This window comes from Protomyctophum bolini (genome assembly GCF_963924005.1).
Source record: "Protomyctophum bolini genome assembly, chromosome: 8".
Classification (NCBI taxonomy): Eukaryota; Metazoa; Chordata; class Actinopteri; order Myctophiformes; family Myctophidae; genus Protomyctophum; species Protomyctophum bolini.
In genome coordinates, this window is record NC_137869.1 from 17,594,939 (window position 1) to 17,621,070 (window position 26,132).

The 26,132-nt window shown below is 42.5% G+C and overlaps 1 protein-coding gene across 1 annotated transcript in view; it reads left to right on the top strand.

Annotated features, from left to right (window-relative positions):
* kif1aa (kinesin family member 1Aa) overlaps positions 1-26,132 on the top strand; it is a 56,973-nt gene that overhangs the window by 11,017 nt on the left and 19,824 nt on the right. The window contains exons 3-25 of the mRNA XM_080769876.1: positions 3,247-3,320; positions 4,546-4,728; positions 5,343-5,408; positions 5,505-5,683; positions 7,040-7,151; positions 7,497-7,574; positions 7,969-8,034; positions 8,142-8,159; positions 8,261-8,339; positions 8,438-8,516; positions 9,133-9,275; positions 14,964-15,097; positions 15,373-15,452; positions 15,717-15,792; positions 17,436-17,515; positions 18,420-18,526; positions 18,629-18,706; positions 19,095-19,275; positions 19,985-20,057; positions 20,419-20,512; positions 20,608-20,756; positions 21,139-21,317; positions 22,064-22,201. Of these exons, the coding sequence (XP_080626002.1) occupies positions 3,247-3,320; positions 4,546-4,728; positions 5,343-5,408; positions 5,505-5,683; positions 7,040-7,151; positions 7,497-7,574; positions 7,969-8,034; positions 8,142-8,159; positions 8,261-8,339; positions 8,438-8,516; positions 9,133-9,275; positions 14,964-15,097; positions 15,373-15,452; positions 15,717-15,792; positions 17,436-17,515; positions 18,420-18,526; positions 18,629-18,706; positions 19,095-19,275; positions 19,985-20,057; positions 20,419-20,512; positions 20,608-20,756; positions 21,139-21,317; positions 22,064-22,201 (2,446 nt within the window). The remainder of the gene's footprint in view (positions 1-3,246; positions 3,321-4,545; positions 4,729-5,342; positions 5,409-5,504; positions 5,684-7,039; positions 7,152-7,496; positions 7,575-7,968; positions 8,035-8,141; positions 8,160-8,260; positions 8,340-8,437; positions 8,517-9,132; positions 9,276-14,963; positions 15,098-15,372; positions 15,453-15,716; positions 15,793-17,435; positions 17,516-18,419; positions 18,527-18,628; positions 18,707-19,094; positions 19,276-19,984; positions 20,058-20,418; positions 20,513-20,607; positions 20,757-21,138; positions 21,318-22,063; positions 22,202-26,132) is intronic.

The window sequence follows — 26,132 nt, forward strand, 5'->3', positions numbered from 1 at the left end:
TGATAGTAAATCATCATATCATAGTAAGTGCGACCTGCTGTCACAATTAAGCCCATAATATGATGTCATCAATATTAGTATATGGATATATGTCAGAACCTGTTCTGACATTCCATATGTTGATCCTTCCACATCCATCCTTCCTCCTCGATGTCTCCCTTTTCACTGATTCCTGTCTATTTAAACTCAAGACGGGCCTGCCCCAAAAGTTATTTGTGTGGCTATGCCCGGCAGCCGGCGAAAACTAGAGTTCTCAACAGGCCTGAAAATGAAGGCCCGGCCCTACCATGGGCCCTCATCAAACTGAATCATGAATTCTGTAGCAATCATCCCAGCCCTGCTTCCATAGGAGGGCTAAGTCATATTCTAGCCCTATTTTCTACATCATATATGTACTTGTACTGTATGGTATGTTGTATTTCTACAATACATGCACATTTGGCTGTGTTCCAGGGATAGTACCAGGATACATCACGTGCAGGGCCTCATCCATTTGTCATGATGAGGAATGGGCCTGAAACCCTAAACCGTACTCAGCAACCCTATGGCCTATATATTCCACAATCTGAAACTAGAGAGAGGGGGGCAATAACTGTGTGTGCTCTCGCTCAAGCATGTACTTAGCCCGGGGCTTTTTCTTGTGCTATCAACCCCATCTCTGCATTAGGAGACAAAATGGTGTCTGCTGGGGCTCTGGGATAAGGGAAAGAGAGTTTTTCATCCTTGGCACAATCAGGCTACACAAGGGCTGCTTAACGCTGAAGTAATCATAAAATCCACCTCTGGGTTATTTATTCATATCGGCATACTTTGTACTGAGTTAGCTCGCACTGTGAGCTAGGTCTGCAACTATCCATTTTTTCTTAGCGATTATTCTATCGATACTTTTTTTTAACTATTAATCAATAGTGTGTTTTGTTTGATATTGGATAATGTTTATATATCGAAAAATTCAGATAGCAGATCTACAAGCTAGTTTTGGATGCGTGACACAGGATATATGGGTCCTCAGAGAAACAAGAGCCAACTGAATTGATGCATCCTTGATTGCAGCACTAACTGCCCGGTTTTTACTGTGTGTGCAACTGTGCAATGCATGGTCGTAAAATTAATCGTTAAAATGACATGAGGTTATTACGATGCTATCGCTTTAGGATTATGCTTGCAGTTGTTTGTGTGTTTTTCTGTGCAAGCTGTATCATTGGTTCGGCTGTATTGATTTTCTAAGGATATGGGTCTTTATGCTCATGCAAACAAATAGACTTGATGTTCACTGGCTTTCCCTGGTCCACTGGGCCATTATTTCAGATCACACATATTTATTAGCGTCGGCATTGATATACATTGATATATATATATATGTTTTTCATACATCTATTTTACATCCAGTTAGCTTATACAAGTTTAGGGGATAGTCAGAGCCTGCTCTGCTTTATAAAACATATGTAATTTTCAGCTCTATTCTTGTAAATGCAGTGTATGCTTCCTTGGTGCCAAGTGCTCAACGTTGGGAGGTGAGGTGACTCATATTGTTAGTCAGAGCAGATTGAGTCTGTCATTGTCAGAGACGGAATGATAAATTGCGAAGGGGTTGAGTCATTTCTTTACAACCTTTAAGGTGGAATTCAGACAGTCGGCCAGTCTCAAAGAGAATGTAATGTTCGTCGTTTCGAGTGTAATAATGCAGCAGTGCTGCATTATCATTTAAAAAAAGGATTCCTGTTGTTGAGATAAAACAGAAACCAGACTGTAATTGGCTTGTAAACTCTTATCAGATAAAGAAATATCTGGCTCCCACTCCCTTCTGCAGACACTTTACTAACAAATCAATATCTCACTTAAGGTCACAGATACATAGTGGGGATCCTTGTGACGATGGTAGTCTATGACAGCCTATTAAAGTCAATCGGGCCCCTGAAAAGGATGCTTGCAATCTACAGTATGAATTAATACTTTTTATTTCCATGTCTTGTCTTAAGACCTGTCCCTTACAGGATTAAAGACAACAAAAGCATACATTATACGATATGACATTACTTGCACATCTTAGTAACTGAAAGATGCATGATTGGTACAATTTATACAAAGAAAGAATTGAAACAATTAGTAACACAAGAGCCAAAAGAAATCTCCTTCGCTTAACCCAAGCTCTCTAATATTCAGTAAATTAAAAAAGTCTTGTGTGTTAAAAATAACCTGCATCACTGAACCATATTATCAAATCTGAGTTGTGTCAGAGACAATTCCCTAAGAACACTAAGTAATATAGGTCTATACACCTCTTTATCTCTCACATTAATATAGGTTGTCAGTCACATCTTTCTCTCTCACATTTGTAGCAGGGAAGTCTTGTTTGCTTGCTGAATGTCCGACGTCAACAATTCCCAACCTGCGTGCTATGGCCCACTGGTGTTCCGTGAGAAGTTCCGTGACGTGTTCGACAAAACTCAAAGACTTTATTGATAAAATATAACATTAATAGAAACAATTAATGTAAAAAATAAATGTTGTGGTATTTTTTCATAGTTTTAATTGTGATACAGATGAATAGGAACTTGAAATATACTACGTTGGTTCCATTGATCCAAGCCAGAACACAATCGATTGATTGTTCAGTGTACATGCGCCGAAAATACACATTTAGAGAGGTTCAGAGATGATGAAGATGATGAGAAGCACATTTAACACAATGAGAAAATCTGTGTACTAATAATAGCCTGTACGAATCCCCAGAGGCACCACGTTTAATTTAATGTGTTTAGTTTTAATTGTACTACTTTTATTGTGTTTATTTTTTTATTTTGTGTGATTGTAAAATGTATGTAATTAATGTAATTTTTGTTAAAATGTTTGTCTGTGTCGGACCCCAGGAAGACTAGCTTTTGTCATGGCAAAAGCTAATGAGGATCCTAATGAACAATACATAAACTAAAGGATAATAAGAAGAACCTGCCCAGATTATCATACAATGATTATTTCTTCCAGGATTCTTCCTGCGTCATCTTCATGATGTCTCTAATGGGCTTCTAATCATGCCGATCTGTCCTGCTGTATTGACTGGTCATTGTGCTCTTGTACAGAGAGGTCTCGGTGCTAAGCATCTCTAATAGTACAGAGAGGAGAGGTGACTCTGGCCTTTCTGGGTCCATTAGCACATCGTGATGTTGGAGCGACTCTCTCAGATCCAGTTTCACATGGGCAGCCCTCAGCCTAGCTCTGACCTGTGTTCTCTGTCCTGTCTTTCAGCCATCATGAACCCCAAGCAGCCCAAAGAGAACAAGAGCTTCAGCTTTGATTACTCATACTGGTCGCACACCTCGGTAAGCACTGCTGCACCCCCACAGCGGACACGTGCACGCACGCACGCACGCGCGCGCGCGCGCGCGCGCGCACACACACACACACACACACACACACACACACACACACACACACACACACACACACACACACACACACACACACACACGTAACCACCTGGATTCAAACCCAGGTCTCCCACATGGCAAACCAAACATCTCTCCTACTACTTTCCCTAAGGGGACCCCTCCTCCCGGCTTCAATGCTACAGGCAGGGCTAATCTGCTACACATGTATACAGTACACACAGTACAAAACACAGATGAAATGGTTTAACAATGTACAGTAAGTATGCATGTAACGATACACTCCACTTACGATGATATTTTAAACACAAATTTATTTTCCAGACAAACTTAAAAAAATATTTTTTTATGATTTATCTTCCCCCCAAGCTTTTTATTTAACTACATTGCAAAAGTAGCATTACTTTTAAAAGTAAAAAAAAAAAATGTAAAATTACGTAAGTTCTGTGCAACAACTGTAAACATGCTTTCTTGTTTAGAACCTAGCTCGAGTTAACATGTAAAAAAAAAGCTTTCTTTGATGGCATCTTAGGATAGATGTAGACCTATTTGACAGTGCAGAAACATAATTGCCTTCCTTGATGTATTAATGAGCATCAACTACCATCACCTGGGCACAGTCACAGACACACACAGCTCCCCTCTGCAGGCTTCTACTACTGAAAGTGGTTGCATGGAGTCTGTCTCATTTCTCTCCAAAAGCACTTGAATATGATGGAATATGATTAAAGCTCACATTTCATATCACACACATCAGAATTCACAAGCCCCTCTAAAAAATATATATATATACTGTATATATACTTTTTTGTATTTCTTTATTCAATCGATTAATATCGTCTGGATTCTCGACGATAATCGTCAGGATTAATATCGATATAACGATATATCGTCCATAAGTATGGATTATGTTCTTAGTAATTAGGTTTTTGGTTAATCAAATGATCAAGGAGCACATTTTTACAAACACATGTCTAACATATGGATAAATTAGTGATCGATCATTTTATTTATAATTATTTTTGATTAAATCGATTAGTTCGATTAACTGTTGCACCCTTGTAACAACATCATAGGCACAGCAGAACAAATGGATTTTTGGTGTTTTGTGAAATCTGAGTTAAATACTTTCCTTACTGTCCTTACCCTCTGTCCACAGCCCGAGGACATCAACTATGCCTCTCAGGTGCAGGTCTACAAAGACATCGGCGAAGAGATGCTTCTGCATGCCTTCGAGGGCTACAACGTCTGCATCTTCGCTTACGGTCAGACCGGCGCTGGCAAGTCTTACACCATGATGGGCAAACAGGATGTCAAGGACCAGCAGGGAATCATTCCTCTGGTAGAGATTACAACTTATTTATCATGTCTCTTAAGCCTGAGTTCTTCTTAGTTGCGATTGTATCGTGCACTGAAAATAGCCGATCTACAAGACGCTGGAGCAGCACGGACAATTCAAGCCTTTTATTTAACCCATTTTGACCTGAGATCAGATTCGATTTTTCAAAAATAGCAGACCTACAAGCTTGTAGCGCGCCACTCGCGCTAAAGCATAAAAACATCAAAAGGGGTTCCCGCCCACAAATGGAAATGACTCACATGAGTCATGACTGTGATGAAGACCGTGTAGGTCCAAACATTAGGTCATTTCTTTTTTCAGCGTCTTCTCCTATCTATGCAACTGTTGTCCCTGCTCCTGTGATGTACCGGACTAGCCGATCGTGGCTTGAGGCGTGTTGGTAGATTCCCTTTGTTAGCCGATCTACAAGCTTGCAGCGTGTCACATGCACGTCACGTCGCAAGCTTGTTGATCGACTATGTTCGCTATGTGACACAAGTGCTGCAGGCAGCTAATTATTATAGATCAAGTTTAAAAATCTTGCATAACCAAAGAATGACTGAATTAAAAAGTGTGCTGAAAAGATTATAACGTTTGTCTTGGTTTTGTCCTACCAGATGTGTGAAGATCTTTTCACAAAGATCCACAGCAACAATGACAACAACATGGCCTACTCCGTCGAGGTACGCTTTCATCACCACCTTCCCCCCAAGAAATGTATACCAGAACACTTTTTTGTCCACTCTAACATTATGATTTCCGTTGACAAATCCATCCAGGTGAGCTACATGGAAATCTACTGTGAGCGCGTGCGTGATCTACTGAACCCCAAGAACAAGGGCAACCTACGCGTGCGAGAGCATCCTCTGATGGGACCTTACGTGGAGGACCTGTCCAAGCTGGCCGTCACCTCGTACAATGACATCTCGGACCTGATGGACTCTGGGAACAAGGCTAGGTGTTGCTTCTTTGCTTGCTTTTCACGGAGCGAGTTGTGTCAAAGGCTGTGGTGACGCGCTGGCGGTGTACACTAGCGACTGTGAAGCGAAGGCGGTGTACACTAGCGACTGTGAAGCGCAGGCGGTGTACACTAGCGACTGTGCCATGCTGCTTGCGTGGCCGTGATTGAAGAACAAATGGAGTTCAGTGCTTAAAATGTAGAGCACTGCTAAAAGTAAATCTGAGGAGATGATCAAAAGCCAATGAAAGCCTGACATGCAAACGCTATATGCCATAATGTAATGGATAATGCATGGCTAGTTGGTCATTGTTGATATATCAACAATGACCACCTAGCCATGCATTATCCCATAATCCCGCTTACACGGCTACTTAATACATACATTAATAAATTGACCCAAAACACAACAAAACAAGGTATTTCCTTGCTTACGGTAATGATCAAATAGAACCAATTTCTGGGCGCTTTTCGGGTCTATTTCTTGCTTCAAATGTTTTCAAAAACATTTTTTAGCTGTAAAAGACATTGTGTGTGTGTGTGTGTGTGTGTGTGTGTGTGTGTGTGTGTGTTTACATGGCTGTCATGTTGGATACAGCAGTAAATCGAGCAGCACAGGCTGCGCAGCATCTGTTATACAGCGGAGCAGTCTGTTATCCAGATATAACACACCGCTTTATTCAGCGATTGACCAATCAGAATCAAGCATTCAACCAAGCTGTGTAATAAATTCTCATAATCACCATGTGATTATTGTTTCTGCCCATTCATGTTTGGTTGGATGTCAGTACCAATAATGATAACTGTGCTTCGTAGAGTTAGTATTGGAAATGCAACTAAAAAGACCTCATTGTAGTGCTCCTTGCTACGCGCTGCACTAGTAATCAATCAAGCCTAATTCTCAAACCACCACATCCCAGTCTGTCTCAAACCTTGACAGCTGTATTGAAGGCATTGACAATACACTGTATTGTAAATACACACAGACTATAGACTATATCCCATAGTCGCCATTGATTACTGTATTGACTACAGTAATCAATGACGACTATGGTATAGCGACAGTGAGTTAACAATAGGGTGACCGAGTCAAAATGACCTATTTAGAAATGTTTAGTTTGAGGTAGGCTGAGCCTGATCTCCTCTGTCATCACAACTAATCACTTTCAACCGGAACATTTCTGAAAGATTGAACCTATACTATAACATGTCAAAAATAGAGAAGCCATGTAGAAAGTGGTTACTGTAAGTAGTAAATTCTTTGATTTTCAAAGTATTCCTGAGTGGGGTGTACACTGTACAGTAATTTCACTGTAGTTCCATCAAGCGTTGTTGAAAGTGTATACTTCTCTACAGGACTGTGGCCGCCACCAACATGAACGAGACCAGCAGTCGCTCACATGCCGTCTTCAACATCATCTTCACCCAGAAACGCCACGACACTGACTCTGAAAACACTTCCGAGAAGGTACAGGTTTTTTCTTAGCCTTAGCCTTTTCTTAGTTTTTTTCCTATTAAAATTGAATAGAAAAGCACTATATAAATTTGAGTAGGCATGTAACGATTCATTCAACTCTCGATATGATCCGAATCACGATTTCCAGGAAAATGACAGAATAATATATATATTATTTTTCTTACACCAGTATTTTCTTTCTGAATCGATTTTAATCGATTCATGATATATCGTTTCATGCCTAAAATGTGTGTGTTTAGTAAAGCAGTTGTTGCCAAACAATGGTTCGGGGACCCATTTTTATGGGTCACGAGTAAATATCTTATTTTGTTTCGTGACAACCCTATTCTTTTGCAGGTCAGCAAAATCAGCCTGGTGGATTTGGCTGGGAGTGAGAGGGCTGATTCCACAGGAGCCAAAGGGACCAGACTCAAGGTGATTGTCAGCAACTTGTAACGCTAAAAGCTTAGTTTGGATACTGGACAAACAGTGATGCACCATGAATACTACAGTGTCTGGTGGAAACCTTTTATGTCTGAGACGGTTATTTTTCAGGAAAGGGAAAAAAGATGGCAGCTATTTAAAACATTTTAAAATAGTGTTGATGTAGATTGGCTTGGCCATCTAAAGCTCACAATGTGTCGCAATGTGAATTTATAGACCAGCTATTTTTTCAACTTTTGTGTGACACTGTAGTATGACAAAGAAGGGCATACATACAAAAATAAAAAATGAAAGCGTTGAAATATGGAGATACAAGTTTTCTGCACGACAATGACAATATGTTTAGTTTCAGCAGAAATGACTTCTGCCTCTCATCCTGATACAGGAAGGAGCAAATATCAACAAATCTCTGACCACGCTGGGTAAAGTCATCTCTGCACTGGCAGAAGTGGTACGACACTATATCTTTTTCTGTGTTTTTCTGTTTCACATTAAGTCAATTGTAAAATGTAATGAACAAACAAATAATATTTTTTACTATGAATTACTTTCCTTTAGGACACTGGACCAAACAAGGTAAGTTTCTACAAGCATCAGAGACATCAAGAATGTCATCTTTTTACCTTTGTTGATAAACTGTTTATCCTTATCTGTGCATGTGATGTGTTCGTTAACAGAATAAGAAGAAGAAAAAAGTGGAGAGCCACATCCCATACAGAGACTCTGTGCTGACCTGGCTGCTGAGAGAAAATCTGGGTATGAGTAGTATTTGTGTACTGTATTTGTCAGTACAACAAAGTATGTGTCGATCAGCATGTTCCAAATAACCTCTCCTCTCCTCTCTACCCCTACAGGGGGTAATTCACGCACGGCCATGGTGGCTGCCCTCAGTCCCGCGGACATCAACTATGATGAGACTCTAAGCACACTCAGGTACGTACAACACAGAGTACAGGTACAGTCACACACGTCCTCCCACGGGGGTGGGGGGGGGGGACAGTGGACGTTGAAGGGCATTGAAGACACTGAGAGGAATACGCTTCACTCTTTGAATGCCCTTCAAAGGTCTGCTGCAGTGACAAGGGACAGATTGGACGCTATGCTGTATAGAGGAGGCTATGAAGTTTAGTTTTTTGCAAGCGCTTGGCTCTCTCAGCACTCACATTGGAGTGGAAATTCTCCCGTGTAGAAGTGCAACAGATGCTGGAAATAATTTATTTAATAAAATAATTAATTCATAATCAATCCCTATTTTGGGCATGTAAAAAAATAAGCCAAAGAATTTAAGAGTGGGGGAGGACAGCAGCCTGCCATTTAGATCTTTAATTAGCAGTATTTACAACAACGGACCGCTTACTTTACACTTGGGGTGTATGAAATAACACTTAAGTGGTTCCTCGATTTGTTGATACATACAGTAAATATAGGTCTTACTAAATTAATTAAAAACTCGCTTCTCGAATATTCGATTAATCGGAAAAGCAATCGACCGAATTTATCACTAAGGAAATAATGGATAGTTCCAGCCCTGCTTCCGTGTTGTTTGCAGGTACGCCGACCGCGCCAAGCAGATCCGCTGCAACGCCGTCATCAACGAGGACCCCAACCACCGCCTGGTGCGCAACCTCAAGGACGAGGTGTCTCGTCTGAAGGAGCTGCTCTATGCCCAGGGACTGGGTGACATCATTGATAGTAAGGGAGTTTCGTCTGAGTGTCTCTGCGTTATATCAAGTTTAGCCTTGTACTGGCAGCCTTGTACTGGCAGAGATTTATTTATTATTATTATTATTATTTAGCCTTGTACCAAGACTGGCAGAGATTTATTTTTATGGAGAAGCACGGCCACGGAGCACAGAATTCCAAACACTATTTGGGGAAGTGGCCAAGACAGATACATAAATGTCAGAATCGATAAAAGAAATCTCTGACAGTCTTGGTGGTCCAAGGCTATGTTAAAGTTTGTTTTAATGCAGTGCTTCTCTACTCTGGTCCTGCTAGCCAGTTTTCCAGTTTAATGAACTCATGTGGCGACTGTAGCTGGGAGGGTAGAGAGGACATCTGGTGATCAGAAGGTCGCCGATTCGACCCATGGCATGGGTCGTGTTCAAGTGTCTCTGAGCAATACACTCCTAAGAGAACAGCTCTCCAAAGAGCGGTCATTAAAAGCCATCTGCTGGGTGCATGCAGAAAAGTAATGTCCCCTCCCTGAGGACGATACAATACTCCCCTTCCCTTTCCTTTCATCTACTGTCCCAGATCTAAGTTAGTCCCCTGGTAATAACCGGCAGTACTCAGGGTCGTTCTCGACTGCTGAGTGCAGTCTGCTGGTGGCCCAGATTGTCACTGTTGGGCGGAAACCTTGCATATATGACATTTCATATCATTTATTTTCACAAATTTGACAGTGAGTGTCACGCAAAAGTCTGTGTGTTTCTATTTGGAATCCAGGTTCTTTTTCCCATTTCCTGAAAAGTAGCTGGTTTTGGAATTTGGACATAAAGTTTTCTGCCCGACAGCGACGAGCTCTAACTCAGTTCCCCTGGCGATACGTGTCAATACTCAGGGTCCTCTACACTGCAGCTGAGGGCCACTTGCTTTATTGGCTCTGCCCAGGGACCACTTTCTCCACAGTAATGCACACACAAACCAACCAACCCCCCTCTCCCCCCCACCTCCTCCTGTCCACACAGCACATCTCACAGGCACACTACTTTGTTTTATTCTCTCTGTTTTCATGCACGTCACGTGTGTGCAACACTATCGCAAGAATGTGGTATTTTTTCGCCCCCATTAGCCTGCCTGAACCTTGTGATTCATTCATTGGCAAGAGAAAAGTCACCAGGCTGTGTTGCAGTCGAGTGTGCTCATCAGCTAATTCACTGAGCAATGCCCTAAAGACTGACTTGTACTTCCTGGGACGTATTTCCAGCGGAAAAAGTGGCATTTATTTTGTGTGATGAATAATAAATTTGCTTTTGATCTCCCATTATACTTCAACAATAATTGGCTCGCAGTAATATCCTGTTTGTAACTCTGAGCGTTTCAATTTGGTTAGGGCTGCAACTATTTCAAACATTTTCAAAAATGTACCTTGTAGATTGGCCATTTTTGCTATTCATGGGTATGGGCCCAGTATGGGCCTTTAAATGGTTAAAATAACACGGGGATTGTTTTGTACATAACTCCATCTTATAGTGTTGCCTTGTCTGTTTTTCCTGTCTCTCTCTGTCTATATCTTTTTCCATCGTTGTCTCTCTTTCCTTCCTCTCTCTCAGCATATCGGGGGTCGGGCACTGAGATAGAGGGTTTGAAATGTGTGTTTCTATGGCTCTGTGGCTTTGCACTACCATCATGCTGGCTTGCCGGCCCTCTCTTGACGGCTCCAGTACAATAGCAGCTTTCACTTTGTTCTCTGCAGCACCATGTAATCATGAGGAATGATCAGTCAAAGAGACGGGGTGAATGATTATAGTCAACATTGATTTCTATCCCACCTGGAGTTGCTAATGTTAATGCAAAGTGGAAAACAACCGGGGCCCATTTTCGGCTTGATGCTAATATGGCCGTTGTTAGCGCTGGGCGATATGACTTCACTTCCATGATTATTTATTTATTTTTGCAATTTTTGTACACAACAACGTATAATACAGGGTTAAGTGGGTAATCAAACTAATGAATTTAGTTGATTATTTAAAAAAAATATGTTAGAATTGTCTGTCTATTAATTGATATTTTATTTATTTATTTATTATTATTTGATAAACCTACATGAACAATATTAAGTTGGGTATTGTTTCTAAATATCGGTTTCGATCGATTAAATCGCCCAGCCTCAGTCATTGTCCTCTTAGTGATCTTGTGAGTTCTTGGCTATCGGTGCCAATTCAGTGGTGCTGTAGAGTGATTCTGTGTGCATTTGGCTTTGTAGCTTTTTGGCATCAGTGAATGAGCTTAGGCAATGCTAATGAAGTGCACACACGCAAGAAATGCAATTTGTTCTGATCAGCTGAGATATATATTATAATTTAGTTAATGCGTCCTTGCTTCCTTGATGAGTGTGCGAGAAGGGCTTTGTACTGTTGCTGGCTCAGATTGACAGGGAATGCTGAGCCCTTCCTCTGGCAGAGGCAGAGCGTTCCTCTCTCTGATACCATCATACCACTCTGCACTGTCTCCTATTGGCTACTGGCAATCAAGCAAGTCCAGGTTCAAAAACCCTCCTACCAGTGACGTCATCGTTAGATGACGTTTTTACATTTGACACATTTGGACGTTTTCACATTTGTTATTCATTTTTGTATTAATGCGAGAACAATGGCTTCCATTATAGCATGCTAATTTTCCAGGAATAGCTTGGATTACCGAACTGTCCACAGCCCTCCTCTGAGACACAAACTGAGTAGACAATAATGGTACCATTTTATCATGAGCATTAGTGAGGACCAATTATGTGAAGATACCGGTACGTTGTAAATGGGTGCAGTCATCCTTTAAGACCTGAGGCCGATTCTACAAATACCTTCTAAATCAGTGGTTCTCTCAAACCTTTCCGTGCCAAGGACCCCCAAAAGGATGTATTTTTGTTTTGGCCAGAGAGACCCCCCAGGAGAGAAGATTTGTGCAAAAGAAATCTAACACTTTCACGATTATAAAACATTCTACAATTATGCAGATCTACCTATTTTGGGCATGACGTCTATTATTAGAATTGGCGTATGGGTGGGCGGTGGGTGGATGGATGGTGGGTCACAAACATGATTGGCCAAGCTTCATGTGATGTGCTCTGATTCAGCTCAACTAGATTTTCATCTAGCGGATTTATACAAGCTCCCAACCGCTTAAGTGGTTAATTAAATGGCTCTTTTACAAAATATGTGGGAAAAACACTGGTAATCTGTAGGCTAATTTAGGACTCTCCCAAATCAGCATCACACCCAAAACTATGGCATGGGTTGGGCTCTATAAATAAACCAGTGCTACTCAAACGCTGTCATGCCAGGGACCGCCATAAGATCTTTTACAAATTCTTCACACGATTTTTCTAAATTGTTCAAAAATAGACGATCTGTAGTGAGCTTGTAGGTTGGCTATTTTCAAGTATAGCTGAAGTATAAAATGAAGTTAAAGTGGTAAAACTAATTATTATGCTATATTAGATAAATTTAGCTGGTGATCCGTTGGGAAACAACATACATGTAACAATGCTATGGCCTTCAATACCCAGCACCATCGGTACATTGTGAGGTCATCTCCAGTGAGCTTATCTCACCAATGTTTATTTTTTCTCCATAATATAGGACATCATTAATGGACTTTAATTAGATGCTGCCTTTTGGCAGACAGCAGAGATTGTCCAGACTGTGATACACTGTCCCTCTTTACTGCTGTCTGTTGCCATGGCAGCTGCATGGCAGCGCCAGCATGCCGTGTCTTTGAGGCGTTGCTTCTCAACGTAGGGTCCAGGGACCCAAAAGGGTCTAACACAGCACTCAGTGAAAAGGAGAAACCCTTGACTGGACAGCCCTGGTTCACCCAAAACTCTGAGAGTGTGTACAAATGGAACCAAATGGACCCGTAGTTAAATAAACACTGAGGATTTTACAGTGTAGATTGCGATGCCAGACCAAAAATAAATACATAAAACCGTTTCAAAAGGGCCTTATGTAGCCTAATGCATGGATCAAACTGTGGGGAGAATCACTAACCTATTCTGGGACCCCAATTGCTCCGTGTTAAAGGCCTGTAAAGGGTCCATTTGGACCCCCCTGTTGGTCCCTGGAACATCGAAAACCAGTGTCTAGGAGAATGAAACATAAGACTCTGTGAAGAGAGGAGAACAATGTGTTGGTGGGATACAGAATCAGCTGCTTTAAGCATAGCTTGCTCAACTGAATATATTTGAAGAAGAATCAGTGATATACCCGTGATCATAATCGTATCATTTTTCAACGCATTTTAAAGGTCTTTGTCTCGCAGTTTCCCTCCTGCTGTGAGCCTTCTACTCTGCCACAAAAATGGATTTCCTGGTAATTTCACGGTTGCCCGTGGAGCAGTAAATGAATTGAGCGAGGCTTTTAGATGTAATCTGACCGCCATGTGCAGTGTTTTTAGTGGTCTGAGCCGGAAATGCTCAGCTGCAAGGATCCGTCTACCCTTGTGGTCGAGCTAGTGCACACACAGAAAGGGAAAACATGAAGTGTTTTGAAGTTCGGCGATTCATTTTAGGGGAGCAAAAATTCATCAAAGTAGGCTAACTGATTTAATCGATTATGAATAATAATAGGTTATTTGTTAAAATATTCAAGTGGTAATCGATCCCTATGGGCATGCCATTCTAAGCGAACAGTTTAAAAAGGAAATTAAATAGTTGATCTACAAGCTCACAACACTCCATTGACAATGGCAAGTTGGCAGCAGAGTTTTAATAAAGTGGTTCTCAATGGGTTTCATGTCAAGGACCCTGCAATTAATAGGTATTAGAGGCGAGCCCCATCTGAAAAGATGTTATGCCAGGTACCCCATACTGATACTAGTGTTGTTAAAATGTTTCAAGATTGTCTATTTTGTATGTTTCAGCGGGGTCCCTGGACCCCACTTTGAGAGCCACTGCTTTAATCCACTTGTAGAGCTTCTGTCCGGAGTGACAGATATGCGTCGTAAACTTGCCGTGTTATTGAATGGTCCTTGCAGAGGTTGCATGGTCCTGCAGTTGGTTCCGCAGGAAACCCTTTGCTCGATTTTTGACAACATGCACCCTAAAAAACAAAACAGAAGTGTTGGTTTGACTCTGTCAGAGTTAACCACTTTCAACCTGGCTGGCGTCCCTATTTTGAGCATAAATTAGCAAAATCCTTTGAGCATGTCCAAATGTCCAAAGGTCAATGTTAAGAAATCTTTCAAAAATAGCAGATCTACGAGCTCACAATACGTTGTGAGCTTTGTTTGGCTGTTGTCACCACGCCTACACAGGTATAATTGGTTAACTGAACACTCCTTTCCTCAGTCCCGCTTTAGTTGGATGTTTGCATCTTTGAAGCTGCTCCTGTGGCTGTGCATCGGCAATGCTGTGTGGCTTCTATTCCTCTGGTCTTGCTCTGTGTCACAATACTGTCGCAGTGTAACGTCTATATCATATTATTTGTTTCAAGCTTCTCTTCTTTCTTCCTCTTTTCCGTCTCCACCCCTTCTCCCTTTCCTCCTTATCTTTCCGCTTCCTCCTGTGGTTCCTCTTGCCTCCCTCCTCGCCCGCTTTCCCGTACACAGCCCAATTGCGCCCCTTAGCTCACCCCGACGTACCCCTTGACTTCCTGACAGACCTGTCCGATTCCAATAACAATAAACGCCCACCACCTGTCAATCAAAGGGATGATCTCTCCACAGTGACCAATGCCATGACGGGGATGAGTCCGTCTCCGTCCCTGTCGGCTCTGACCAGCCGCGCCGGGTCCATCGCCAGCCTCCATGACCGCATCATGTTCAGCCCCGGCAGCGAGGAGGCCATCGAGAGGCTGAAGGTGAAAAACTCTTTTAACATCCTTCACCTATGATACTGTGGCATGTCATTTGTATGATATCATGCTAAAGCTGTGATGTGATTGTCCAATCACATTCAAGTATCAGGTTAGCCACCAGTGCCACCACGACCGTGGTCTTTCAGAAGAGTTGGGTTTAACTTTGAATATCCCATTAAATGCATACATGGATTTGTTCATATTGTACAATATAATCTGTAGCCTCTTGCCTTACGACATCTCAGTTTTTATTGGAATGTTTCCCTTTAAAACATCAGGAAACTGAAAAAATCATCGCTGAACTCAATGAAACATGGGAAGAGAAGCTTCGCCGCACAGAGGCCATTAGAATGGAAAGGTGAGTACAGGACTGACGTTTTTCTAAAGTCGGATTTATACTTTTAACAGCATTGCAGGCAGAAAATAGCTGATCTATAAGCTCACAACACATTGCGGATGTGATGCAATGTGAGCTTATAGATCTGTTATTTTTTTATCTGCAACGCCATCGGATGACGAAGCATAAAGTATTAGCATTAGCCAGGAAGTGAGTTTGATCTCCCCGGCTTAGTAGAATAGAATATACTACTATGAGTGAGCCTGGTTGTGTTGTGATGTACAGAGAGGCCTTGCTGGCAGAGATGGGCGTGGCGATGCGAGAGGATGGTGGAACAGTCGGAGTCTTCTCCCCAAAGAAGGTACGATTGTAGACCCTGGAGTGTTACTGTACTCAAGCAACATGAGTGAAATTCGTGTTGAATATGAGAGGATACTGTAAACGCAAAATGAAGCCATACTTTAACTTACTGAATATTTGACTGTCCGTTTGTTCCGAAGCCTTCGGACAACCCCAGAAAGCCTGAGGCCGTGTTTATTGACACGGTGGGGCTGTTCTCCCCCAATGAGGTTTGTAGTTGTGGAGTGTGTCAAACCTATTTCCTCCTGAATACACTCACACAGTGTATTCCTCAGCGTTTGTTTATGCGTCCATCTCTGCACTTGCAGAGGAAAACCAACACTGACTATTTGACTGTGTACTTCTTTTTCTGTTGTTGAATGCAGAACATCCCTGACAATAGACAGACACAGACAGACAGACAGACAGACAGACAGAAAGACAGACAGACAGACAGACAGACAGACAGACAGACAGACAGACAGACAGACAGGCAGGCAGGCAGGCAGGCAGGCAGGCAGGCAGGCAGGCAGGCAGAGACAAACACATAACATTTAACCACTTAAACCCCTATTTTAGACATCAGCTATTGAAAATAGCTGATCCATAAGCAAAAAACTTGCAGCATCACGATTTGACAAATTTAGACACATCTAGAATTTTTTTTGAACGATTTCGATAAGAACAGGAATGCCAGGGTTAATGTGGTTACGATAATTGTCTCCCTGCTTAGACACAGACCATACTGTAGTGTCGCCTCTGAACGTTGCCATGCACGTGAACCAGGGCTGTCCAGTCAAGGGTTTCTCCTTTTCACTGAGTGCTGTGTTAAATACACTTCATTATTCACTGTAAACACGATGTGGTAAAGAGATAGCGTTGGTGCCCCTATTGTAGCGATGAATGGATGTTTGCCAAGAGGCACATGTTATTTGATGGAGACGATGTTACAGTCATTAGCTCATGGTGATGAGCGGTGGGGAGGCGATGCTGTCTGCATGGTTTTAAGTACCTATTGCTAATGATCCTGTTGATCTGTTTTTCTTGTTCTCAGCTGTGAGGGGTTGCTGTGAAAATGTGTTTTTGTCCATTGTATCCACACAGCAAAAACCTGAGTGTTAATTAAAAAATCACACCCGTGTGAAGTGAGGGACATTGTCAACATGCCCTAGTTCTTTCACGTCACTGAGATAAGGCATTACACAATGCCCCACACTATACCACTTCTCGGTCATGTTATACCGACGCAAATAATATTAACGAGAATCACATATCATTGTCATTTGGCATTTAATGTCCATGTTAGCCCAAAAAGCCGACACATAACGTAAATTCTCTTTCCTTATCAATAGAAAATGTGACACGAGTTACAGACGAAAAGCTGTATATAGGAGGGGCTAGCGCCCCTCCTATGTGGATTTTTGTTGTTGTTGCTACGAGCATAGTGGACAAAATTTGGCGCTGATCGGTCCAGGAGTTTGCTAATATATAGGGTCCGGACACACAGACACACACAGACCTTCTCATAGACGGCCTTTACACCCTGAGAGTTAAATTCACATTTAGGATTTTGCAGTGTGTATTGAAAATACTGTATAACAACAAAAGTCAATGCATTTGAATGGCTAATGTGGTACTTACACTAAATCATACCTTCTGTATTAGACTCCTCATCTGGTGAACCTCAATGAAGATCCTCTGATGTCAGAGTGCCTGTTGTACTATATCAAAGATGGGATGACCAGGTAAGACCTCAAAACCTGAAAACCTGCGCAGGCGCCCCCTGCTGGAATATTGTTACCGCAGCACTAATCTCTCAAAACAGATTCACTCTGCAGCAAATTCAAAGGGGGGAAAAAAATTAGTTTTGCCGATGGGATTATTCAATTACTACAGTATATTATCTCATAGTAATGTACTTATAGTAGTAGTATTGGAGTATTTGGGTTCTCGTGTGGCTCAAGGGTAAAAGGGTAGGCTATAGGGTTCAAATCTACTACGGTACATGTGTCTTGCAGAGTGTCTATGAACACCCGTCTTTTAGGCAGGGAAGCCAGGCAGGGATGGTGATGTTTGTCCCTGCACTGGCCCAAATACGGGCTAGGGTGGTACCTGTTGTCAGCAGGCGTTGAATGGGAGTAGTAGGACGGAGGCTCCTCACTGGGGTAATAACAATTGGCTACTCTAAATAACAAAACTTAGCAGTATTTATTGTAGCAGGCACATGTCAATGTGTGCTATAACATGGTATTCACACTTCACAGGGGTGTCATTTGGGGCAATTGCCACCCCCTAGTGTTCACATTTAACTTGAAATTCAGTTATGTCATGTATATTGTCCTCAATTCTGAATTGTTTTTGCAGATTAATATGATTTCATCACAATCGATGCCTTGCCATTTACATGTGTTATAATTTAGCGTTTATTATAGGCAACCATAAATGTATTAACGACTTTCAATGTGGCATCCCTATTTTGGGAATGTCATTCTAGGCAAACATGTTCTCTTTTCGCCATCCCAAACAAGTATAGTTGATCTACCCGAAACAAAAATAGTTTGTTTCGCTATTTTACAAGGGGGACTTATTTTGTAACTTAATTTTGCCACCCCCTATTTCTTTCTGAAATGACACCTCTTCTTTTGTCAGGGTGGGTCGTGTAGATGCCGCCAGTCGTCAGGACATAGTCCTCAGTGGACATTTCATAAAGGACGAACACTGCACCTTCACCAGTAGTACTGGTCCCATGGGAGAGAGTAAGCTACTGATCACATCTGCAGCACATTGGAGGTTAGTGTCGGTTGGTGTGGAAGTGTGGTCTCATCATCCTCATGTCATCCACCTGTGTCCCTAAGCAGTCATCCTGGAGCCCTGCGAGGACGCTGAGACCTACGTCAATGGGAAGAGAGTCACAGAGCCCACAGTCCTCAAATCAGGTAAATTACTTCTGCTGTTCTGTGATCTAGTCAGTAAAGTCAACAAGTGTAGTGTAGTGATAGTGCCCTCTTTCCTTTTCACAAGCTCAAATTCCTTTTTTTGTCTCACAAGGCGTGGCATCATTTTCTGTAATTTATGTATATTTAACCCATTTGAACCCCTTTTGGTGTTAGCATTGTGTTACGCTTTATCTAACTATATACAAGCTCATAGTGCGCCACCGAGTGGCGCGCTACGAGCTTGTAGGTCTGCTATTTTTGAAAAATCGTGAAAATATTTATTTCAGAAAACTGGAGGATTTAGAAGATCTTTTTTACATTTTGAGGTCAGGCCTAAATGGGTTAATCTCCTTTTGATGTCTGACCATCTCTGGGCTTCAACCTGCAGGGAACCGCATCATCCTGGGGAAGAGCCACGTGTTCCGCTTCAACCATCCCGAGCAGGCCCGGGCCGAGAGGGAGAGAGCCCCCTGTCCAGAGACCCCTGTGGAGCCTGTGGACTGGGCCTTCGCCCAGCGAGAGCTGCTGGACAAACAAGGCATTGACATGAAACAAGAGATGGACCAGAGGTACACTTCCGCGGGCCTGGTGTACCTATTTTGGGCATGTCAAAAGCTGTTATACAAACTGTGTCGCAATGTAGATTGGCTGTTTCCGCCGTGCAATAACCTTCATGCGATGAAGTGTTTTTAATCTACAGTGGAGAGTGGAGACACAGCAAGGATGCCGGCAATCTGCTAAAACGGAAAAACTGAATAAACTACTTTCCACACCAAGAACGATGATAATAACTATAACACGATAACTCTAAAAATAACTATATGATTGGGATCATTTTCAGTCTGTTATCTCCATGGTCACTACTAACAGGATGACCACCTCCGGTTATCTTTTCTCTATTTAGCAAGAGATGAGTATCTTCATCATTGGTCCAGTGAACCAACGACACATACTGTAAATAGGTCTTTTTTAACGTCCGACACGGTCAACAGACAAGTATAAAACAGACTCGTCATTAAGTAGAACAGAACAACATAATGGAGGTACAGAGTACTACAGACGGTGGGGAAGAGAGGACAAAACCAGCACAGTCATCACTACTCGAGTACCCGAGGCTTAATAGCTGTCACACCATACAAATAATCCACTGAACTGGGATTGGAAACCAGTTTGAAATGGAAGACAAGAATCCATGCAGAAGCCTCAGGGCACTGGAATGCAAGCCAAAAATAATGTAACTTGCCATGTCTCATCATCCGTGATTCTAAATGTCTTCAGGCTGCAGGAACTGGAGGACACATATCGCAAAGAGAGAGAAGAGACCCACAACCTACTGGAGCAGCAAAGACTGGTAAACAAAACTGAACAGACAAACAAACAAACAAACATATGTATAGACTTTCACATACGGTTCTCGTCTTTAAGTTACAGTGTTGTTTCTCTGCATTGTTAAAGATGGTGCAGTGTCCACTTTTAGACAGAATCTGTGTGTGTGCACAAAACAGCACAGTGTCCAGATCACCTTTGTTCTGCTGCTTAATGTTGTAGTCACGTCTGGAGTTAAATACAAAAGAGATTACTGGTGGTTACTCAGGTGTAATCCTGTCCCAGTTACTGTACATCACCTGGTTTGGTCAGTGGTGCATCACAGTTACACATTTCAGCCCTGTTTGCCAGTCCTCGTTAGTGATTGCATGATTGATCGTCAATAGGATTATGAGAGCAAGCTGGAGGCTCTTCAGAAGCAGGTGGACAGAAGCTGTAACCCAGAGGCTAATGAGGAAGAGCTGGAGCCTGAAGAGGAAGGTAGAGTATTCACAAAAAGGACCTTGATAAAGGGATATATCTACACTAAAGACGTGGATGAATAGTCATCTTGTATGTTCCTCTTTGACCCACAGTTCCGTGGACGGAGAGGGAAATGGAGCTTGCTGTTTGGGGCTTCAGGAAGTGGAGGTGCTATCAGTTCACGTCTCTGCGGGACCTGCTATGGGGCAATGCCATCTTCCTTAAGGAGGCCAACGCCATCAGTGTGGAACTCAAGAAGAAGGCAAGTTACTGGCCTACTAGTATTACTAGTTCCTACTAGTGACCAAGACACTAGTCTATGATTAGACCGCTAGAACAGTGGTGGTCCAGGAACCCTCAAGGTTCCTTTAGAGTAGGCAGTTGTTAATGGACCCTTAAAGGTCTGTAATGCTGACAGTTATTTGGGTCTTTGAAATTCAAATATTTTAGAACCACTGCACTAGAAAGATGACAAAAACAGGATCCAGTGAATGCTGTTCACTTCCTGGTTGGATAGCAGGACGGTGGTAGTACCAGAGGTCCACATTAAGGCCTGAGTTCAGAACCACTGCTCTAAACTCCCATTCGCTCCACAGGCATTAGCTCTCTGACCCCACACCTTGTCCTCTGTCGCCTCACTGCAGGTTCAGTTCCAGTTTGTACTGCTCACTGATACGCTGTACTCGCCGCTGCCCCAGGACATGCTGCCCCCGGAGGCAGCCAAGGACAGGGAGATGAGACACTTCCCACGGACCATAGTGGCTGTGGAGGTGCAGGACCAGAAGAACGGAGCCACCCACTACTGGACGTTAGACAAATTGAGGTACTTTGAGCATCTACTGTGATCCAGGTGTTTAAAGACATATTTTATTTATTGTAGAGTCAGACCATTGTAAGTCCAAGATCCACACTGGAGCCAAGCAGTTCCCATGGTATCCTGCGATCAGCATGATTTGATTTTTATTTTTGGTATAAAGGTTGAAAGTTTTGTTTTGCAAAGATTAGATTAGCCTGCTCAATGAATCATCAAAACAGATTAGCCTGCTCAATGAATCATCAAAACAGATTAGCCTGCTCAATTAATCACTTCCTTGATGATATAACAAAAGTCAGGGTCAAGGGTGTGGCTTCTGTGAGGAACTAGCATCAATCATTTGGCACTATACTGTGACATTGCTAATGTCATATTGACTTCCATATATGGAGATATGTGATGAATATTCAGGGATTTACTTCCTTCGCCTACTGGCAGTGAGCACAAGACATTTGGCGTTGATCAGTCCAGCATTTTGCAAGATTAGTCCCAGCAGAGACACACACACAGACTGTGTGTGTGTGTGTGTGTGTGTGTGTGTGTGTGTGTGTGTGTGTGTGTGTGTGTGTGTGTGTGTGTGTGTGTGTGTGTGTGTGTGTGTGTGTGTGTGTGTGTGTGTGTGTGTGCGACGTGTGCGTGTGTGTGCGACGTGTGCGTGTGTGTGCATGTGTGATGATTCTTCATACAAACACATTCACGGTGTCCTGCATGCATGTTCCCCTCGCGTGGTGACATTTGCGTGCTGCTCCTCTCAGGCAGCGTCTGGACCTGATGAGAGAGATGTACGACCGCGCGGCCGAGGTTCCCGGCACCGCCGCTGAGGACGGTGACAGCGCGATGACTGGAGGGGACCCCTTCTACGACCGCTTCCCCTGGTTCCGTCTGGTTGGCAGGTAAATGCTGACCGAGGCCAGTGGCCGCACTGTACACCAGTGGTTCTCAACCCTGAGAGTCCCTGAACCCCACTTTGATACACAGTCAAATCCTCTCAGGCCCCTTTTCCACCAGGGTTGAACCGGCCGGTTCTTAGTCTGTGAGCCAGAGCTCCAAAATTGGAACGTTAACTATGAATTGAGTGGGCAAAACTATACCTATACCTAACTTGTTTATAGGGGCAATATATACCGGTAAGTCAATTAATATATAACCCTTCCACAGTAGAATGTACAATTTCAGAAAACTAGTAATACAATAAATCATTGTCTTTGTGTAAGTAATCAACTGGGGAAGTTTCATGTTGATAACTATTAATTACATTTTTACCTATTCACCTATCACGTATACTGTAGGTGAAAATAACAAAATGTGTGATAAATATGAAAAGGCTACTCCTGTGGAAGGGTTATCATATAGTCATTTACTTAATTAATTTAAATTGATCCTATAAACAATTTAATATAGGTATGTTTTCCCCACTCAATTCGTTATTAACGTTCCAATTTTGGGGCTCTTCGTGGACTAAGAACGGGGCCGGTTCAACCCTGGTGGAAATGGGGCCTCAGTGTTCATTGAACTCTGAGCCTTCTCAGAGTTAAAATGGATACGTTTTAGTATTTTTCCTGGGAAACATCTAAACAGGTCCACACAGCTTCCCAGCATCATTCATGCTAATCCAGGCTGATTGATTGATTTCCACTGTGGTCCTGTAATTTATGACTATGCTAAAAATATGCAGACTTTTTAGAATGCAACCCATTGGTGATGTTGCTGTTGTGGAACGGCTGTACAGCCAAATTACCCAGTGTGGCGTTAAGGAATGCTGAAGAATTATAATGAATTTAACATGAATTGTGGTCTTGAAGGAAGCTGTTCTGTGTGTTCTCCTGAATTGATTCTCATATATTTAACCCATGCTGGGACTTTCTCCATTGCACTTCCTACCTATCCCCTTGCCTCACCAATTTTCAGCACATTTGAAAAGCACTGCCATTTGTATTGAAGGGCTCACTCGGCATCATTTATCAAGCAACAACAATTGTATTAAGTATAATCAGCCGTCAAGCATATAATGTGAGTTTCATCTATCATTTCACTCATACAGAGATGTTGCTAAATGACCCCACTTCTTTTTTTTCTTTTTAAGAAATTTGTTTGATTTGTCTTCTGAAAGCCGGGGTGGATTGTACACTCGTGACACAATTGTATTGTGTTAAGCTTGCATCATTAACACTTCTGATGCCGCCAGAATCTTTCAGAATAAAGGCCATGCAGATGAGAGAGATTTTACTCTGAAAACCGGAAGATGAAATCTTCCATTACTACATTGCCAGCGTAAGTCTGATCTCTCTTTAGAAGCGTTAATATTCTAACCGAGATCCATGAAGAAGTCAGTAATTAGGTGTTCTGATCAAAACTACGGACAGCGCCGTAGATTCAGAGAAAAGTAATGGCTGCGTGGAAATATGTCCGGGTCAAAAAATAGATTTTAGCCATTGCGTTTTATATCATTAAAAAGGACCTGAAATGTGTCCACAACACGTCTTCAGCCTCCTACGGGTGTAATGGGTGCAGATCAACATGTACTGTACATACATTCAAAGATAACATGGCTCCATTGGTAATGGTACAGTAAGTAAATATAATTGACCTCTTGGGAAGGATGTATGTTTACCATGGGATTGCCCTACCCTACCAGCTGCAAGGGCAAGCAGCCTGTCAGAAGGGCATCATGTTGCTGGGCAGGTTGCAGCTTGTCTCCCACTCAACACTGTATGACCAATACTTTTCCATACTAAGGAAGGACCCCCAAATAAGACAAATTTGGAAGTCCCCTATTGTAAAATGGTTTTAAAAGAAAGAAAGATCTCTGTATGAGTGAAATGATAGATGAAACACATATCGTCACTGTCACGTCACTCGTGACTGATATGAGCTTATAAATATAGATCATCTATTATAGAAACATTTTGACAATAACGACATGCACAGAATAGGGATGTCAGGTTGAAAGTGGTTTTACAATATAAATATATATATAATTGGTGCCCCACTTAACCTGTGCCATATGCTGCAAAAGCACGTTTATTTTAAAAGAAAACCTGACAGTTTTGGTTCAAAGGAAGCAAGATATTATCCAGAGGCCCCGTAAATCTGGTCCTCTGCCCCCTCCCATCCACCCCCTCTTGATTCAAGTGTATGCTTCTATGGAACTGTACTAATCGAGTTCCCATCATGTCTCTGGCTGCACCAGCAACCCAATATTCAACACATGCATGAGCGAGCGCATGAGTGACCCTACCCCGTCCCCGACCCTGTCCAACTCTGAAATTACTGAGCTGGTGGATTTGCGTCGGGAGGGGCGTGGGGAGGAGGAGGAGTTGGAGGAGTTGGAGGACCTGGACGATGATATCTTTTTGGACGACCCGTGCTCGGAGCTCGGGGCAGAGGATGATGATGATGATGATGATGATGAGCGAGAGCTCTGCCGTGGCTCCAGCGAAGGCCAGCTGGACCCCTTTTACGACCGCTCGCCAATATTCAGTGTAGTGGGAAGGTTGGTGAGGTTTCAGGAGCGCGCTGGTGGAGGAAACTAGCTCTTTCACGCTGAGGTCTGCCTCCTGTATTAGACTTTACATGCAGTCTCACACACGGGGGAAAACCCAGAGGATGCATTGCAGGTTCAGAAATGTCTTCAGACTCACCGTAATGCATGGAGATAATAATGGATCTCACAGGAGGACCTGGAACGCCAGGCACAGTTTAAGGCTACTCCAATGCTGGATTTTGATTTCATTACTGCTGCCACGGCCACGTCTGTTATGTCTCAGCTGGCTTGGCTGATTACCTTTTGGCTTTTAGCATTTTCCCTGTTTTGTTGGGGCCCTCAAACTGTGGCCTTAACTGCAGTACAGAGGCGTTTTTGACATTATTTTAGCTGGGTAGATCCAATGGAGATGTGAGAAACACCATCTACGTTATTAATAAAAACAGTACTCCAGCACTCACCAGTAATCATACAGTATTTATTAAATAATTACATTGAAAACCGAGAGTGACAAGCTCATAGCGCGCCACCGAGTGGCGTGCTACGAGCTTGTAGGTCTGCTATTTTTGAAAAATCGAAGAACAACTGACATAGAAACATAGCTTTTTCAGAAAACTGTCAAGATGTAGAAGACGGTTTTAGAATCTGATCTCAGGTCCAAATGGGTTAAAGTCACGCAGGCCCATGATCCATTCCCACTAGCTGCTCCAGATAACCATTCCTCACATTACTGTCAAACGTTCTCATAATGTTGAGGAATGAATGTCATGTCAACAACTTGTGAATTCATGGATCAATCTCCCACATTGTTTCTGGACTGTGCTGAGTTGAAGCTGGTAGACATTTCAGGACTTTTATGACCATGTTTTATCTTAGCGTATTTTTGTACTTGAAGAAAGGTCCCCTTGCCTTTCACACAACTTCTCTCAATCATGCTGTGGGTGGAATGAGTCAATTCATATCACTTGCTTTGATAGAATTCCAAGCAATGTTGATGCTCAACGGCTGCTTGAGATGTGTGTCTCACTTTTGTGTATATATACTGCATGTCTAGATGCAGAATAGTGTCTTTATTATTTTTTAAAGGAGACACTTTGCTAGCCAAGGCACTGACATGTCTCATGGAGTAGATTCAGGTTTTACGTAACACAGCAAACCCATGGCTAAATGTTCTCGCCATGCCTTGGCCATCGACTGATGTATGTATGAAAGAGTCTGAAAATGATTTCTGTGAAAAGCGGTGATGAAGGAAGACTCAAAATACCAAGATGAAAGAGCTGGTTTCCACCGCAGCTGTCTCTTTTAGGCATGCCAGAGCACAGTTCTTTTAATTTTGATCT